This window comes from Neophocaena asiaeorientalis, unplaced genomic scaffold (assembly GCF_003031525.2).
Source record: "Neophocaena asiaeorientalis asiaeorientalis breed wild unplaced genomic scaffold, Neophocaena_asiaeorientalis_V1.1 scaffold26, whole genome shotgun sequence".
Taxonomy (NCBI): Eukaryota; Metazoa; Chordata; class Mammalia; order Artiodactyla; family Phocoenidae; genus Neophocaena; species Neophocaena asiaeorientalis.
In genome coordinates, this window is record NW_020173108.1 from 428,854 (window position 1) to 444,898 (window position 16,045).

The 16,045-nt window shown below is 40.1% G+C and overlaps 1 protein-coding gene across 1 annotated transcript in view; it reads left to right on the forward strand.

Moving 5' to 3' along the window:
• Positions 1-2,622: 2,622 nt before the first annotated feature.
• The window catches only part of DTWD2 (DTW motif tRNA-uridine aminocarboxypropyltransferase 2), a 95,329-nt gene continuing 81,906 nt past the window's right edge, over positions 2,623-16,045 (forward strand). The window contains exon 1 of the mRNA XM_024743380.1: positions 2,623-2,924. Within this exon, the coding sequence (XP_024599148.1) occupies positions 2,707-2,924 (218 nt within the window). The 5' untranslated portion in view covers positions 2,623-2,706. The remainder of the gene's footprint in view (positions 2,925-16,045) is intronic.

A 16,045-nucleotide genomic window follows, 5' to 3' on the forward strand; every position in this document is an offset into this window, starting at 1 on the left:
TGGAGGTCTCATAGAAATTAGACATGGGAAGTGGCCAAAGCAGGCATTTTTTATACTTGTTAGGTGACTTTGTGAGGAATTGGCAGGACAATGAAGTGTAGGTTTTGAATGCCCTATTAGTGAAGAATCTAAACAGAGTTTTGGCTTGAGGTAGTAAATTAAAGAAGTAACAATGTTTGTTTAGGCTTCTAGGCTGGAATTCCTTATCTTTGACAACAAGGGTGTCCTTCTACCTCCAGATGCAGGGGTGCACCTTTCACATGAAACACTGATTTCCTGCTTTCAGAGAGACAGGAAGGTCAGAGTGTCCCTCTTGTGTTGGCTGTTTCTTAAGTAATTTTAATTCAAAATAATCAATATGCCCTTGAGGTACACTTTGCACAACCTACCCTGGGCTCCAACAGTTCCCTCCTCTGAAACTTCCCTGGAAGTTTCACATAGTCAAAGCTGAGCTGGTGATGGTGGAGAGAGAGAACAGGTTAGCAGAGTCCTCCATTTCATTGAACCAGTTTCTTAGTTCTGAGAACAGGTCATTTAAACAGTTGTATCTCATTTCAGTAATGCATCTGGGCTCCCAAAGCCAGGTCTATGGTGCAAGGAATCGGGTATTTAATAAGAGGAACTTCTATGGAAACAAAAGAAAAACATAGGTTAAGAATTGGAGCAGATTATAAACCAGTTTTTTAGCCCAGGGGGCAGTCAGTCAAGAGGATTTCTAGATATCAGTGTCCAAGCATCTTTTGCAGTTTGAAACGTCTCTGATGATGTCATTGGGTGTTCAGGTAAACTTTCTGAGTGACATACAGTAACAGGCACAAGGATTATTTAAATATAAGCTGTTGTGGCAATTTCTCTGAAGTTTATATCAAGTCATTTAGCTTCAGTTTGCAGGGCTTCAGGAAAAGTTTTAAGTCTCAGTGATTCCAAGTCAAATGGATGGGAAGAAATTGGAAAAGTTAGTTTAGAGAGTCGTAGCCAGATATTGGAGAAAACAAAAAAATTCAGTCTAGTTTTTAGGTAAATTACAAAACCTCAAGGAAAGTTAATAGCAAAAAAATCTAATATCTACAAGTATGTATTATAATTTAATTGAAACGTAACTATTCTCTCTAAAATCTCACCCTAATTGTTAACAAAGATAGCCGAATTAAGACTAATTTGTTTGCAAAGTAAGTCTAGATTTAATAAACTTGACCTGATTATTTGTATAAGTCTAGCAAGAGTAGTGACTAACCATATAGGATCCTTTAAATCTGTATTGCTTGAACTTTTATAAGGAATCTCTGGTTTGAACTTTTTGTTTTTGTTTGTTTGTTTTTGCGGAACGCGGGCCTCTCACTGTTGTGGCCTCTCCCATTGCGGAGCACAGGTTCCGGACGCGCAGGCTCAGCGGCCATGGCTCACTGGCCTAGCCGCTCCGTGGCATGTGGGATCTTCCCGGACCTGGGCACGAACCCGTGTCCCCCGCATCGGCAGGCGTACTCTCAACCACTGCGCCACCAGGGAAGCCCTACAGGCTTGATTTTAAGATGACTAAAAACTTAATAGTGAGATAAACACTTTAAGAAATACAATACTTCTCTATTACTGTTAGTGATAAATCTACTTTGTTTTTTATTTAAACTTTCATAGCTCTAGAATCAAGATAATTATGATTGCAAAACTTAGCTCATATGACTGGTAAAAACTTAATATTTTTGTTTAAAACGATGAATGTTGGTAGAAGTAACAAAGTATTAAATGAAAACAATCAGCACCGATATAGGGCAAGAAGTAGTGCCACTTTCATTCTAACGTAAAGTTCATTCTGGCTTTTAAAAAACTGCGGGCTATATTGCTGTTTTCCAGAGCTGTAAAAAGTTGGGCAAGGTAGTTATTTTTCTGTGGCTTATTTTTCCCCTCATACATGAAATCTCAGCTCTCTTACTTTGATCTTAGTGGCCTCGGACAATTTAAAAACCGCATTTCAACAAATGTTTAGTGTCTAGCGTAAAACAGTATGCTTGGTGACGAGTAGAAATACCAAGTACAAGACACAGGACACAGGTCCCTGCCCTTCTAGAGCAAGAAAGCCGCTGAAACAGACCAGCCGTGAATTCAACTTTCAATCGGTACAACCTCTCCTTTGTAGGCCTGAAACAAGTACACAAGCTGATCAAGTACATCAGATGCTGAGACCGCTGTGCGCACTCACCCAGCTAATTCTTTTTTAAAATTTTTATTAAAAATTTTTTTACATTAATTAATTAATTCATTAATTTTTGGCTGCATTGGGTCTTTGTTACTGCACGCGGTCACGCAGCTAATTCTTAAACTGCCATCCTAAGGGGGAAAACGCAGAATTTCATTATATTTTCACTTTTAAAGGGGTGAAAACAAGGAAAGTACATTCAAGTTTGCCACCTGAGGTGTTTTCAGAGGAGATTCCTTTACTTCTCCCCGAGAAGCTTTCCTAACCTCATCTGCTCCCCAGGAGAATCCACACTTCCCTTCCGGCTTCTAGGTAAACTGGCCCACAGGGCACAGACCAATGGGTTCATTCCTTGTCCGCTGCGGGGCGGGGTCTCCAGCCTGGGCTTCGTAGACCCGCCCCCCGTACGTGGCGTGCGTGCGTGGCGCCGGGCGGCGGAGGCTGGTTTCTCCAGCTTGTGGCGCCCCCTTGCGGCAGCGGGGCTTCAATGTGACGGTCGGACCTGAGCGCTTGCCATGGAGCTGCAGAAAGAGGCGCGAACACCCAGGGACCCCGTCGCGCGGCTACCCGGGGCCTCTAGGTCTCAGAAGCCGGACGAGGAGGAGCGGCGGGAGGGCGGCTCAGCCCTGGCGGCGACTGCCTTGGACGCGGAGGCGGACGGGGCTAGTGCGGACGGCCTGTGGGAACTGCCAGTGGAGCCGGCTGAGCGGAGGCCCGAGTGCAGCCGCTGCAGGTGACCGCCGGGCGGGGGCGGGGACTGAGGCTGGCGGCCGACTTGGAGGGGGATGTGTATCGCGGTGGCTGCCGCGCCCTCTGCCGGGGAGGCGGCAGCTGAGGTTCCAGGCCAGGGGAGCGCTGGTTCTGGCCTCTCCGCGCTTGGGGCGGCAGGGTCCACTGGTTGACCTTGGAATCACTGTGAAATACCTGTCACAGCTCTTTCGTAAGAAGCCATTTCTCCAGGTTCAGGATTATTTAGCCTTACTTCTTCCTGCAAGACACTGAGCGGGTCATGGGATGAGCAGACAGAAGTTCCGCTGTCAAGAAGCTTGAGTGTCTGGTAGGGGAAGTAAGGCGTAATGACAGTAATATTTGTGAAAACACGTTTATGCTTACGTGACATAGTCATCTCACAGTAAGAAAAAAGAAAAAAAAATGGATCAGAGGAGACAATCAAGGTGGCTATTCCAGTAGTTGACATTGTATTCAGAATTATGAATTCACTTAGAAATATTTATTGAGCACCTACTGTGTGGCAGGCACTGTTCTAGGTTCCTAGAAACCTAGGCATGGATAAAACATACGTTATCTCTGCGCTCACTGGGTCACTTATAGTCTAATGGGGAGACAATTTATTAAACTAGCAACACCAACAATTAACATTATTTGACCGTTTGAATTATGCTGGTGTACTTTCAGGATTGTGAGGATTGCTTTCCCTGCTTGTTTGAATCTCATGCTATACAGATATACTATTATATTTACCTCTTGGGTGTTCAGGATCATTTCTCTTGGTTACTACCTCTGTGTTGTCTTTCACACTTTTAACAATTAATTAGATAGTGTCTCTACTTCCTCACCTGGGAATCACTCTGTAATTTGTCCTCAGATTCTAGGTGCTCTGAAATGGCTCTCACTAAAGTCACCATTAACCTTAATGAGGTGAAATCTAATGGATCCTTTTCTGTTCACTTTTTACTGGACCTCTTGGCAGAATTCTGCAGTTGAAATACTCACTCCTTGAAACACTGTCTCTTTGGTTTCGCTTTGATTTATCTGACTTCTGTATCCTAGTCTTCTTTGCCTATTCTATTAAAACTCTAAATGTTGGACTACCTCAAGGTCTAGGTTCTAGGTTCTCTTCTAACCCCACACACTTCTCACAGGTGATCTTACCAGTTTTCATGGCTAAGTTATCACCTCTACTCCAGTCTCTCTAGCTCAGACCTTTCTCCTGAGCACCAGATGTACGCATTTAATCATTGAGTACTGAGTGCTTTGCTAATTCCTGGTAATACGGTGGAGTCTTTGTCCACATAGAGTGTTCAGTTCGTTATTGGATGCAGATGATAAACCAGTAAACAAGCAACTAAATATGTAATTACAGATTGGAAAAAAAAAGAACAGCAATGAAAGAAGTGGGATTCTGCCACAGAAAATAGCAGGATGGTGTCAGGAAAGATTTGTGAAGAGATAGCCTTTATATTGAGACTTGAAAGATAAGAAGGATTCAGCCAAGAGAGAAGTGTTCGAAGAAGGGGAACAGAAGAACCGGCTGGTTGATTGTCTTTAGCATTTGCATACTTGGAGTCTCTTACCAGGGCCATTTTGACCTTTTCCCAGAGCTGAATTGTAAGACCTCAGAGGAAGGATCTTGAGTGTAAGGATCTTTTTATATTTTCTGAATGTACTATGTGCAGTAGATACTCACTAGACCTTTGACGAGGGTGAATAATTTGTGTCTAAAAGAGACTGTGTGTTGGAACAGACGGGGTGTGTGAATACAATTTATTTAAATAAGTTGTCTAAAGTTGTTAGGAGATAGCACTTAAGAATGCTTCGGGGCTTCCCTGGTGACGCAGTGGTTGAGAATCTGCCTGCCAATGCAGGGGACACTGGTTCGAGCCCCGGTCCAGGAAGATCCCACATGCTGCGGAGCAACTAAGCCGTGCCCGACAACTACTGAGCCTGTGCTCTAGTGCCCGCGAGCCACAGCTACTGTAAGCCCATGCGCCTAGAGGCCGTGCTCCGCAACAAGAGAAGCCACCGCAATGAGAAGCCCGTGCACTGCAACGAATAGTAGCCCCCGCTCGCGCAACTAGAGAAAGCCTGCGCACAGCAACGAAGACTCAACACAGCCCCCCAAGAAAAAAAAAATGCTTCGAAGGGCTCTCACTAGGAGGTGGAAAGAAAAGTATTTCAAATACAAATCCAGAGCTAAATTATGCTAACTTTATCATGTAGTTTTTAGTCTACTCAGAACTGCTAGTTATAATAGTTTAAAAATTAGTCTTCTATGGCTAGCAAAGATTTATAATTTTTCTTATCTCCTCCTCTCTGCCCCATTAATAGACTTTATTTTTTAGAGCACTTTTATTTTATTTATTTTTTAAAAAATTTATTTATTTTATTTATTTATTTTTGGCTGCATTGGGTCTTTGTTGCTGTGCCCTACTTTCTCTAGTTGTGGTGTGCAGGCTTCTCATTGTGGTGTCTTCTCTTGTTGCGGAGCATGGGCTCTAGGCACACGGGCTTCAGTAGTTGTGGCTCCCGGGGTCTAGAGGGGAGGCTCAGTAGTTGTGGACTCACGGGCCCAGCCGCTCCGCAGCGTGTGGGATCTTCCCGGACCGGGGCACAAACCCGTGTCCCCCGCATCGGCAGGCGGACTCTCAACCACTGCGCCACCAGGGAAGCCCGGCAGGCGGATTCTGAACCACTGCGCCACTAGGGAAGCCCTAGAGCACTTTTAGATTGACAGCAAAATTGAGAGGAAGGTACAGAGATTTCCCATATACTCTCTGCCCCTACACATACATAGCTTCCCAGTTATCAACATCCCCTACCAGAGTGGTACGTTTGTTACAATTGATGGACTCCATTGACACATTATTATCACTTAAAGTCCATGGTTTACATTAGGGTTCACCCTTGGTGTTATACATATTTTGAGTTTGGACAAATTTGTAATAACATATATCTACTATTATAGTATTGATAGCATACAGAGTGTTTTCACTGCCCTAAAAATCCTCTTGGCTCTGCCTTTTCATCCCTCTCTACCCTCTAACCTGATCTACTGTTTAAAAAATAAACATGACTTGCTGGATTTTAGCTTGTTTTCAGTTTCATTTAGTTAACCCTTTAGCATTATAATTCATTCTGACATTTCTGCACTTTGTTTTTTCTAGTGAAATTTTCTACCTTTTACAGACTCTTTCCCTTGGCATGCTGTGCATTTTGTTTGTTTTAATTGGTTAGAGTGCAGTTCTAGAATTATGGAGAATATTTAGGTGTTATCAGTATAATATTTATAGCTCTTTATATTTTATTTTATTAGGCGGTTAGGGTTTTCATTAGTTCCCTGAGTGAACTTGTTTACATTTATGCTTATAATAGTTTTTAAAATTAAAATGCATTCTTAGATTTGAGTGATCAGTAAGTCACAATTATTTGGCCATTTATTTAAAACACTATTCATTTCTCTAAACACATTACTATAATTGTCACAGCCTAAGGAGTTCTGGAGATTGGTTTTGTTCAGGGAGTGCAAACTCAATTTAACTTCTCAGCAGAATCTTGCTCGTTAGAAATACAACATATCTTAAACATTAATGAAATATTCTTTAAAAGATCCCAAACTAACTTGTTATTGCAAGATACAGATTTTATAAAAAGTGTGTCCCTGTTAGAAGGAACAGCATGTACAGGAGTACATTGTATAGAGTACAGTGTATTTGGAGAGCTTGGCAGAAAGGAAGGAGAGACGATTATACCACGATTAATGGTGGTTGCACTGGGAAGGGCCAAATAAACTGTGTTAGGGAGTTTGAGCCTAAAGCACTAGAACCCAACAAAACAGCTACTGAAGTATTTTTATATTTGAATGGAGGTTACAACTTGACTTCTGTAGGTGGCTTTTATCACAATTTGTACTCTGTTTTATATATTAAGAAAAATGCAAACTGAATGGTGATACAATGGTAAAAGGCTTGACTGGGAAGAGTTAGGGCCTTATTCCAGTAAAATGCCAGACATCTTAATTTTTTTTTTATATCTTCTGTTTATATTCCTGCCTGAGGACAAGAGTTAGAAACCACTTGAAATTCATTGATCATAAGAATAATGGAATAATGTCTAAATACAGAGTATTTTTTAATTTGTCTGAGGGAGAAAGACAGCAGGGAGAACATGTACACAAACTGACACAGGCCCTGAGACAGAAATTTTTCTCTCTCCAGTGATTTCTTCTTACGAAAGTACAAAGTTGTAAGGATTATAATAAGCCACATCAATATATTTAGCACCCGTTTATTAAGCACTGGTCATCTGCAGGTTATTCACCAAGCCTAGGTGCTTTATGTGTAATATTTTATTTATTTCTCATAACAGCATTCTAGAATTGATGATATCATTAGCTTTTAAATGATAAGAAGGTAGAGGTAACAATCAAGTAGCAGAGTTGGGTCTCCAGCTCCAGTCCACTTGGTTTCCAAGCTCTTGCAAATGCTTGGCTTTGCTCTACGCTCCACGCTTGCTGAAGAAGCCTTATGATTTTGTTTGCCGAGTGGATGTAGTCACTAGTTGAAGTGCAGCCACTAAGGCTGCAGGAGTAGCTCTGATTTTCATACTTTTTAAGCTGAAGTATGTTTACTTCAAGCTTAGTAACAGGATTCCTGAGCTTTGGTATTCTTTAGCTCCTTTTTTTAAAAATTAAGAGATATTTGTTGTATAATTTTGTATAAGTTTAAGGTATACATCCTGTTGATTTGATACATTTATGTATTGCAGTATGGTTATCACTGGTAGTGGTTAGCTGTTGTCACCTAATTATCATTTCTTTTTTTGTGCTGAGAAGACTTAAGATGAAGTCTCTTAGCAACCTTGAAGTATATTAGACAGTATTGTTGACTATATCACAATGCTGTGCATTAGATCTCCAGCATTTGTTCCCCTTCTAGTTCCAACTTTGTACCCTTTAACAACGTCTAGCTTCTTTATTCCATGTCTTAACCTTTTCTGTATTCTTTAGGCTTGGTTATTCTGGAGAAGAAGGTGATGGGGATAAAATAATGAGAAAGCGAAGCAGGGAAGGTTGCAGGTGTTTAAGAAGAATACAGGAGCCACAAACTGGCAGCCCCACAGATGTTTTGTTTAAAACTATATTTTTACCAGTTTTAAATTACCAGTTGCTAATAGTTAAAAATGAAGATGTTTTATATCAAAATCCAGATTTCTGTTTTCTGTGAGAATGGGAAGATCTAGCAGCTTGGGGGCCAACTGCCTGAGCAAAATAGTTGGCTGAGCGGAGTATTGGTTGTGCCTTTAGATTGGGTGTGATCTGTCCAGGTCATCATTGTTCCCAGTCATTCCTGCTTAATTCAACTATGATTAACTGCCTGCCTCTCATAGGCATTTGCTTTTTGATCTGGGTCTCATGTACGTCATTGTGGGCTGGTCAGCCTGAGCAGGAGGGTAAATCAGTCTGCAGGTTTTGTAGGTAGAAGTGAAAAATGGTAATTCCCAAGCAATTAGTTTACAATAATTAAGATTGTTGAATTGGTATCAACACTTAGAAAACCAACTGTAGCTTTTTGATCTGGGTCTCACGTACGTCATTGTGGGCTGGTCAGCCTGAGCAGGAGGGTAAATCAGTCTGCAGGTTTTGTAGGTAGAAGTGAAAAATGGTAATTCCCAAGCAATTAGTTTACAATAATTAAGATTGTTGAATTGGTATCAACACTTAGAAAACCAACTGTTTTGGTAAATTTAAAATAAACTAGATTATTGATGGTAATTTTTAGGGTAAAAATTTTGATAGTCTGCAAATTTAATTCTTTGTGCATTAACTAAGTTAATTTGTTCTTTCTTGTTAATACAGAAAATATGTTTATTCTTTGAACTAGTTCGTTCCTAAGATATGTGGGAAACTAATCATATGTTCAAAGTTGAGCAAAGATGATATATCTCAAGAGGGAATTTTTTCTTAATTAAGTCTCCAAAGAGGAGTGACCAATTTTAAGAAACTACTTTAGAGCTTTCTAAATGTTTGATTTATTTTCCCCAAGAAAAATAAGAACATTATTATTACCCTCTAATAGATAGAAGTTTTCTTCAAAGAATATCAAAGCACATTAATTTTTTAAGTATGTTTACATTTGCCCCAAATTAATAATTCATAACTCTGATAGTGCTTATGTAGTGAGAGAATATATTCCTTAATAGTCTAGTCTAAAATTTGTCTTTTTCATTTATTTTGTAAAATATGTAATGTATTTTATTTTTTTCTTCCAGTTTTATTGAGATATAATTGACATACAGCACTGTATAAGACGTACAATATAATGATTTAACTTACATGCACCATGAAATGATTGTTTATTGAACATCTATCATCTTATGTAGATAAAAAATAAAAGAAAAAGAAAAAAAAATTTCCTTGTGATGAGAACTCTTAGGATTTACTTTATTTATTTATTTAGGCCACTCTGCGTGGCTTGTGGGATCTCAGTTCCCGGACTGGGGATTGAACCTGGGCCACGGCAGTGAAAGTGCCGGATCCTAACCACTAGACTACCAGGGAAGTCCCAAGATTTACTTGATTAACAACTTTCATTTATAATGTACAGCAGTATTAATTATATTATGTTGTACATTATATCCCTGATATTTATCTTACAACTAGAAGTTTGTACCTTTTGACCACCTTCATCCAATTCTCCTGCTCTCACCACTCCTCGCCTCTGGTAACTACAAATCTGAGCTTTTTCTTTAAGTTTGTTTCTTGAAGTATAATTGACCTTTAGCACTATGTTAGTTCTTGGTGTACAACATAATGATTTGATACTTCTATACATTAGAAAATGATCACCATGATAAGTCTAGTTACCATTGTCACTATACAAAGATATTACATAATTATTGACTGTATTCCTCACACTGTACATTTCATACAGGTAACATTTATTTTGTAACTGGAAGTGTGTACATCTTGTATTTCCCTCACCTTTTTCACTTATCCTCTCACCCACCTCCCCTCTGGCAACAACCTGTTTGTTCTCTGTATCTAAATAAATTTGGCATTATTTTAAAAGACTTCACAGGTTACAAAGTGCTTTCTTACATGTATGTTTTTATTTACTATATACGACAACTTTTTGATTTAAATAGTTATTCTTTTTGATATATTCGTAAGGTTAGGTGAGTAGTAGAGGCAGAGCTGCTTTAACTTTCATATTTTCATTACTGCATCACGTAATAATGAATTATACTAAAATGAACAGTATGACTTTCTTTGTTTTCCTATTGCATATAATACATACTTCCAGTGAGGTGTTCCTTTGCCTTCTTCTAATCCATAGATTCTTTTCCTTTTCCTTTGTCCATGGCTATTTTTAATTATTTTGGGATGGGCAATTTTAATTATTGTCTTTTTTAAGGTCCACCTTTTACCTCCTGAATCCTTTACCTGCCTATGGTCAGCTTCTCATTTCTCTTGGTGGCTCTTCACATTTCAATTAGAAAGGCAAATTTGAAGGTATTATTGATTGATAGGATTTTTTTTTTTTCTCTGCTGAGTTTTTAGTTTGCTTGTTTCTTGTTTTTTGTCTACTGGAAGCCTAGTGGAAAATTTGTGGGGAAAAAGGGAGCAGTGAAGTGAAGTAAGTAGAAGTGTTCCAGGATTAATCAAGGAAAAAAACGGAAAGGTATGGAATGATTCTCCTGACCTTGCGAAGAGTTAGAGAGACTGACCTGATAGAAATGTGTCTGATCTCACAGGTGTGACCCCTAGGAATAAATAAAAATAAGAATAAAAAAAAGAAAAGAAAACTGAACAGACATACCAGTGACTGCACACTACAAGAGGAGGGAGTCTGCAGGTTAAGTCCAGGCAAGTTTCCAAAGAACAGCATCCAGAAGAATTAAATAGAATCCAGAGTTTCTACACTACATTGTCTAAAATGTCTAGTTTTTAACCAAAGCTTACTAGACATGCAAAGAAACAGGAAAGTGTGACTCACATACAGGGAAAACAACAGCAAATAGAAACTGTCTTTGAGTGGATCCAGATTTTGGATATAGTAGAAAAATACTTCAAAGCAACTCTTATACTAGGTTCAAAGAATTAAAGGAAAAAAAATGTAATGACTGTGACTCAACAGAGACTCAATAGAGAGTTAAAAATTATTTTTAAAAGTCTATGCAAAATGTCATTGTAGGTTCATCATTTGTAACAAATGTACCACTCTGATGGGAGATATTGATAATGGGGAGGCTATGCATGTCTTTGGGCAGGGGGTATATAGAAAATCTCTGTAGCTTCCCATCAGTTTTGCTGTGAATCTAAAACAGCTGTAAAAAAAAAATCTTAAAAAAAAGAGATGTGTATGATCTACTTGTTTATGTAAATCTGTTATTTGGCAGGTCAATTAAAAAAAAAATCAGGTTAATATGTATATAACATATTTATCATTTGAACCATTTATAAGTGTACAATTCAGTGACATTAAATACATTCATAATGTTCTGTAACTATCACTACTATCTATACCCAGAAAATTTTCATCATCCCCAGTATAAACTCTGTACCCATTAAATAATATCTTCTCATCCCCTCCTCCCCCCAGCCCCTGGTAATCTCTATTCTCCTTTCTGTTTCTATGAATCTACCTATTCTAGATACTTTGTATAATCACACAATATTTGTTCTCTGTCTGACATTTCACTAAGAATAATGCTTTCAAGGTCCATCCATGTTATAGCATATATCAGAATTTCATTTTTATGGCTGAATTGTATGTATATGCCATCTTAATTTATCTATTATCCATTCTTTTGTTGATGGACACTTGGTTTGTTTCCATTTTTTTGGGTATTGTGAATAGTGTTGCCATGAACGTTGGTATACAAATATTTATTCTAGTTCCTGCTTTTAATTCTTTTGGATATATACCTAGGAGTGGAATTGCTGGGTCATATGGTAGTTCTGTGTTTAACTTTTTGAGGAATTGCCAGACTGTTTTCCATAGCAGCTGCAACCATTTTACATTCCCCTCAGCAATGCACAGGAGTTCCAATTTCCACAATATTGAAGGTACACAGTTATCTGAGTAGTTAACAAAGCATATATATCACCCTTAATGTACTTGAAATTGAATCTTTAATACAAACCCTCAAAGAAAGAAATCACTGAAAAAATGCAGCAATTATCATAAGTAAGGATCTTGCTGTGCTATGCGGCTACTTCCCACTAGCTATGTATTTTACTTTTGGTAGTGTATATATGTCCATGCCACTCTCTCACTTTGTCACAGCTTACCCTTCCCCCTCCCCATATCCTCAAGTCTATGCTCTAGTAGGTCTGTGACTTTATTCCCGTCTTACCCCTCAGTTCTTCATGACCTTTTTTTTCTTTTTTCTTAGATTCCATTTATATGTGTTAGCATACGGTATTTGTTTTTCTCTTTCTGACTTACTTCACTCTGTATGATAGATTCTAGGTCCATCCACCTCACTTGTAGCGCTCATACGTGGCCTTCCTCCTTACTTATGGTCATTCTGTTCAGGTGCCCATCATGACAGCATCAGTGTAGCTGTTTACTGAGGTCGGTTGATGCAAACTGGCTGAGTCATTCTGCCTACTTGGTTGAATAGTGCCTCTTCTGTGATAGATACTCTCTGGCATTTACAGGAGATAAAAAGATTGTCAAATATTTTTCTATATATCCATCCACATTGCCTCGACCACAGAACCCTTTCTGCTATCTTAATATTTCTTTCATGCCCCTGATAAATCTAGCATGGCAGCTAAAATTGAACCTACTAATTGAGTTTTTGGTATTGTCATCTCCACTTGGATATACACAGCTCAGACTGATGAGTTAAATATGATGGGCGCTGCCAGTAATACATCTCTCTGATCCTCAGGGTAAGTGCACTAACTTTTTCCTTCCATCTATGACTACAATAATGTTTTTACTATAATAACCTGGGTGACAGCTCCATTTTTCCTTCTCAAGATTGCTTTGGCTATTCGGGGTCTTTTGTGTTTCCATACAAATTGTGAAATTTATTGTTTTAGTTCTGTGAAAAATGCCAGTGGTAGTTTGATAGGGATTACATTGAATCTGTAGATTGCTTTGGGTAGTAGAGTCATTTTCACAATGTTGATTCTTCCAATCCAAGAACATGGTATCTCACTCCATCTATTTGTATCATCTTTAATTTCTTTCATCAATGTCTTATAATTTTCTGCATACAGGTCTTTTGTCTCCTTAGGTAGGTTTATTCCTAGATACTTTATTCTTTTTGTTGCAATGGTAAATGGGAGTGTTTTCTTGATTTCACTTTCAGATTTTTCATCATTAGTGTATAGGAATGCCAGAGATTTCTGTGCATTAATTTTGTATCCTGCTACTTTACCAGATTCATTGATTAACTCTAGTAGTTTTCTGGTAGCATCTTTAGGATTCTCTATGTATAGAATCATATCATCTGCAAACAGTGACAGCTTTACTTCTTGTTTTCTGATTTGGATTCCTTTTATTTTATTTTCTTCTCTGATCGCTGTGGCTAAACTTCCAAAACTATGTTGAGTAAGAGTGGTGAGAGTGGGCAGCCTTGTCTTGTTCCTGATCAGGGGACAGATACCAAAAACAACAGGAACTGCGAACCTGCAGCCTGCGAAAAGGAGACCCCAAACACAGTAAGATAAGCAAAATGAAATGCCTCCCTTCTGGCTTGCAGAGTTTCTGCTGAAAGATCAGCTGTTAACCTTATGGGGATTCCCTTGTGTGTTATTTGTTGTTTTTCCCTTGCTGCTTTTAATATGTTTTCTTTGTATTTAAGTTTTGATAGTTTGATTAATATGTGTCTTGGCGTGTTTCTCCTTGGATTTATCCTGTATGGGACCCTCTGTGCTTCCTGGACTTGATTAACTATTTCCTTTCCCATATTAGGGAAGTTTTCAACTATAATCTCTTCAAATATTTTCTCAGTCCCTTTCTTTTTCTCTTCTTCTTCTGGGCCCCTTATAATTCAGATTTTGTTGTGTTTAATGCTGTCCCAGAGGTCTCTGAGACTGTCCTCAGTTCTTTTCATTTTTTTTTCTTTATTCTGCTCTGCAGTAGTTATTTCCACTATTTTATCTTCCAGGTCACTTATCCGTTCTTCTGCCTCAGTTATTCTGCTAGTGATCCCTTCTAGAGTATTTTTAATTTCATTTATTATGTTGTTCATCATTGCTTGTTTCCTCTTTAGTTCTTCTATGTCCTTGTTAAATGTTTCTTGCATTTTCTCTATTCTATTTCCAAGATTTTGGATCATCTTTACTATCATTATTCTGAATTTTTTTTCAGGTAGACTGCCTATTTCCTCTTCATTTGTTAGGTCTGGTGGGTTTTTACCTTGCTCCTTCATCTGCTGTGTGTTTTTCTGTCTTTTCATTTTGCTTAGCTTACTGTGTTTGGGGTCTCCTTTTCACAGGCTGCATGTTCGTAGTTCCCGTTGTTTTTGGTGTCTGTCCCCAGTGGCTAAGGTTGGTTCAGTGGGTTGTGTAGGTTTCCTGGTGGAGGGGACTAGTGCCTGTGTTCTGGTGGATGAGGCTGGATCTTGTCTTTCTGGTGGGCAGGTCCACGTCTGGTGGTGTGTTTTGGGGTGTCTGGGGCCTTTTTATGGTTTTAGGCAGCCTCTGTGCTAATGGGTGGGGTCGTGTTCCTGTCTTGCTAGTTGTTTGGCATAGGGTGTGCAGCACTGTAGCTTGCTCATTGAGTGAAGCTGGTTGTTGGTGTTGAGACAGAGATCTCTGGGAGATTTTCACTGTTTGATATTACGTGGAGCTGGGAGGTCTCTTGTGGACCAGTGTTGAAGCTGGCTGTCCCACCTCATTGGCACAACTCTGACTCCTGGCTGGAGTACCGAGAGACTGTCCTCCACACAGCTCAGGATAAAAGGGAGAATAAATAGAAAGAAAGAAAGAGGATAAAAAAAAAGTAAGCTAAAATAAAATAAAGTTATTAAAATAAAAAATAATTATTAAGAAAAAAGTTTTGAATAGTGAACAACAAAACAAAACAAACAAAAAAACGGATGGACAGAACCCTCGGACACATGGTGAAAGCAAAGCTATACAGACAAAATCTCACACAGAAGCATAACCATACACACTCACAAAAAGAGGAAAAGGGGAAAATATAATCTATCTTGCTCCCAAAGTCCTCCTCCTCAATTTGGGATGATTCGTTGTCTATTCAGGTATTCCACAGATGCAGGGTACATCAAGTTGATTGTGGAGCTTTAATCCGCTGCTTTTGAGGCTTCTGGGAGAAATTTCCCTTTCTCTTCTTTGTTCGCATAGCTCCCAGGGTTCAGCTTTGAATCTGGCCCCGCCTCCACGTGTAGGTCACCAGAGGGCGTCTGTTCTTCGCTCAGACAGAACGGGGTTAAAGGAGCCGCTGATTCGGGGGCTCTGGCTCACTCAGGCCGGGGGGAGGGAGGGGTACGGATGTGGGGTGAGCCTGCGGCGGCAGAGGCCAGCGTGGTGTTGCACCAGCCTGAGGCATGCTGTGTGTTCTCCCGGGGAAGTTGTCCCTGGATCCCGGGACCCTGGCAGTGGCGGACTGCACAGGCTCCCTGGAAGAGGGGTGTGGATAGTGACCTGTGCTTGCACACAGGTAGCTGCAGCAGCAGCCTTAGCGTCTCATGCCCGTCTCTGGGGTCCGCGCTGATAGCTTGGGCTTGCACCCATCTCTGGAGCTCCTTTAAGCAGGGCTCTTAATCCCCTCTCCTCGCACACCGGGAAACAAAGAGGCAAGGAAAGGTCTCTTGTCTCTTCGGCAGCTCCAGACTTTTCCCCGGACTCCCTCCTGGCTAGCCGTGGCGCACTAACTCCTTCAGGCTGAGTTCATGCCGCCAACCCCAGTCCTCTCCCTGGGATCTAAACTCCAGAGCCTAAGCCTCAGCTCCCAGCCCCCGCCCGTCCTGGCAGGTGAGTCGACAAGGCCCTTGGGCTGGTGAGTGCTTGTTGGCACCGATCCTCTGTGCGGGAATCTCTCAGCTTTGCCCTCTGCACCCCTGTTGCTGTGCTCTCCTCCGTGGCTCTGAAGCTTCCCCCCTCTGCCACCCACAGTCTTTGCCCGCGAA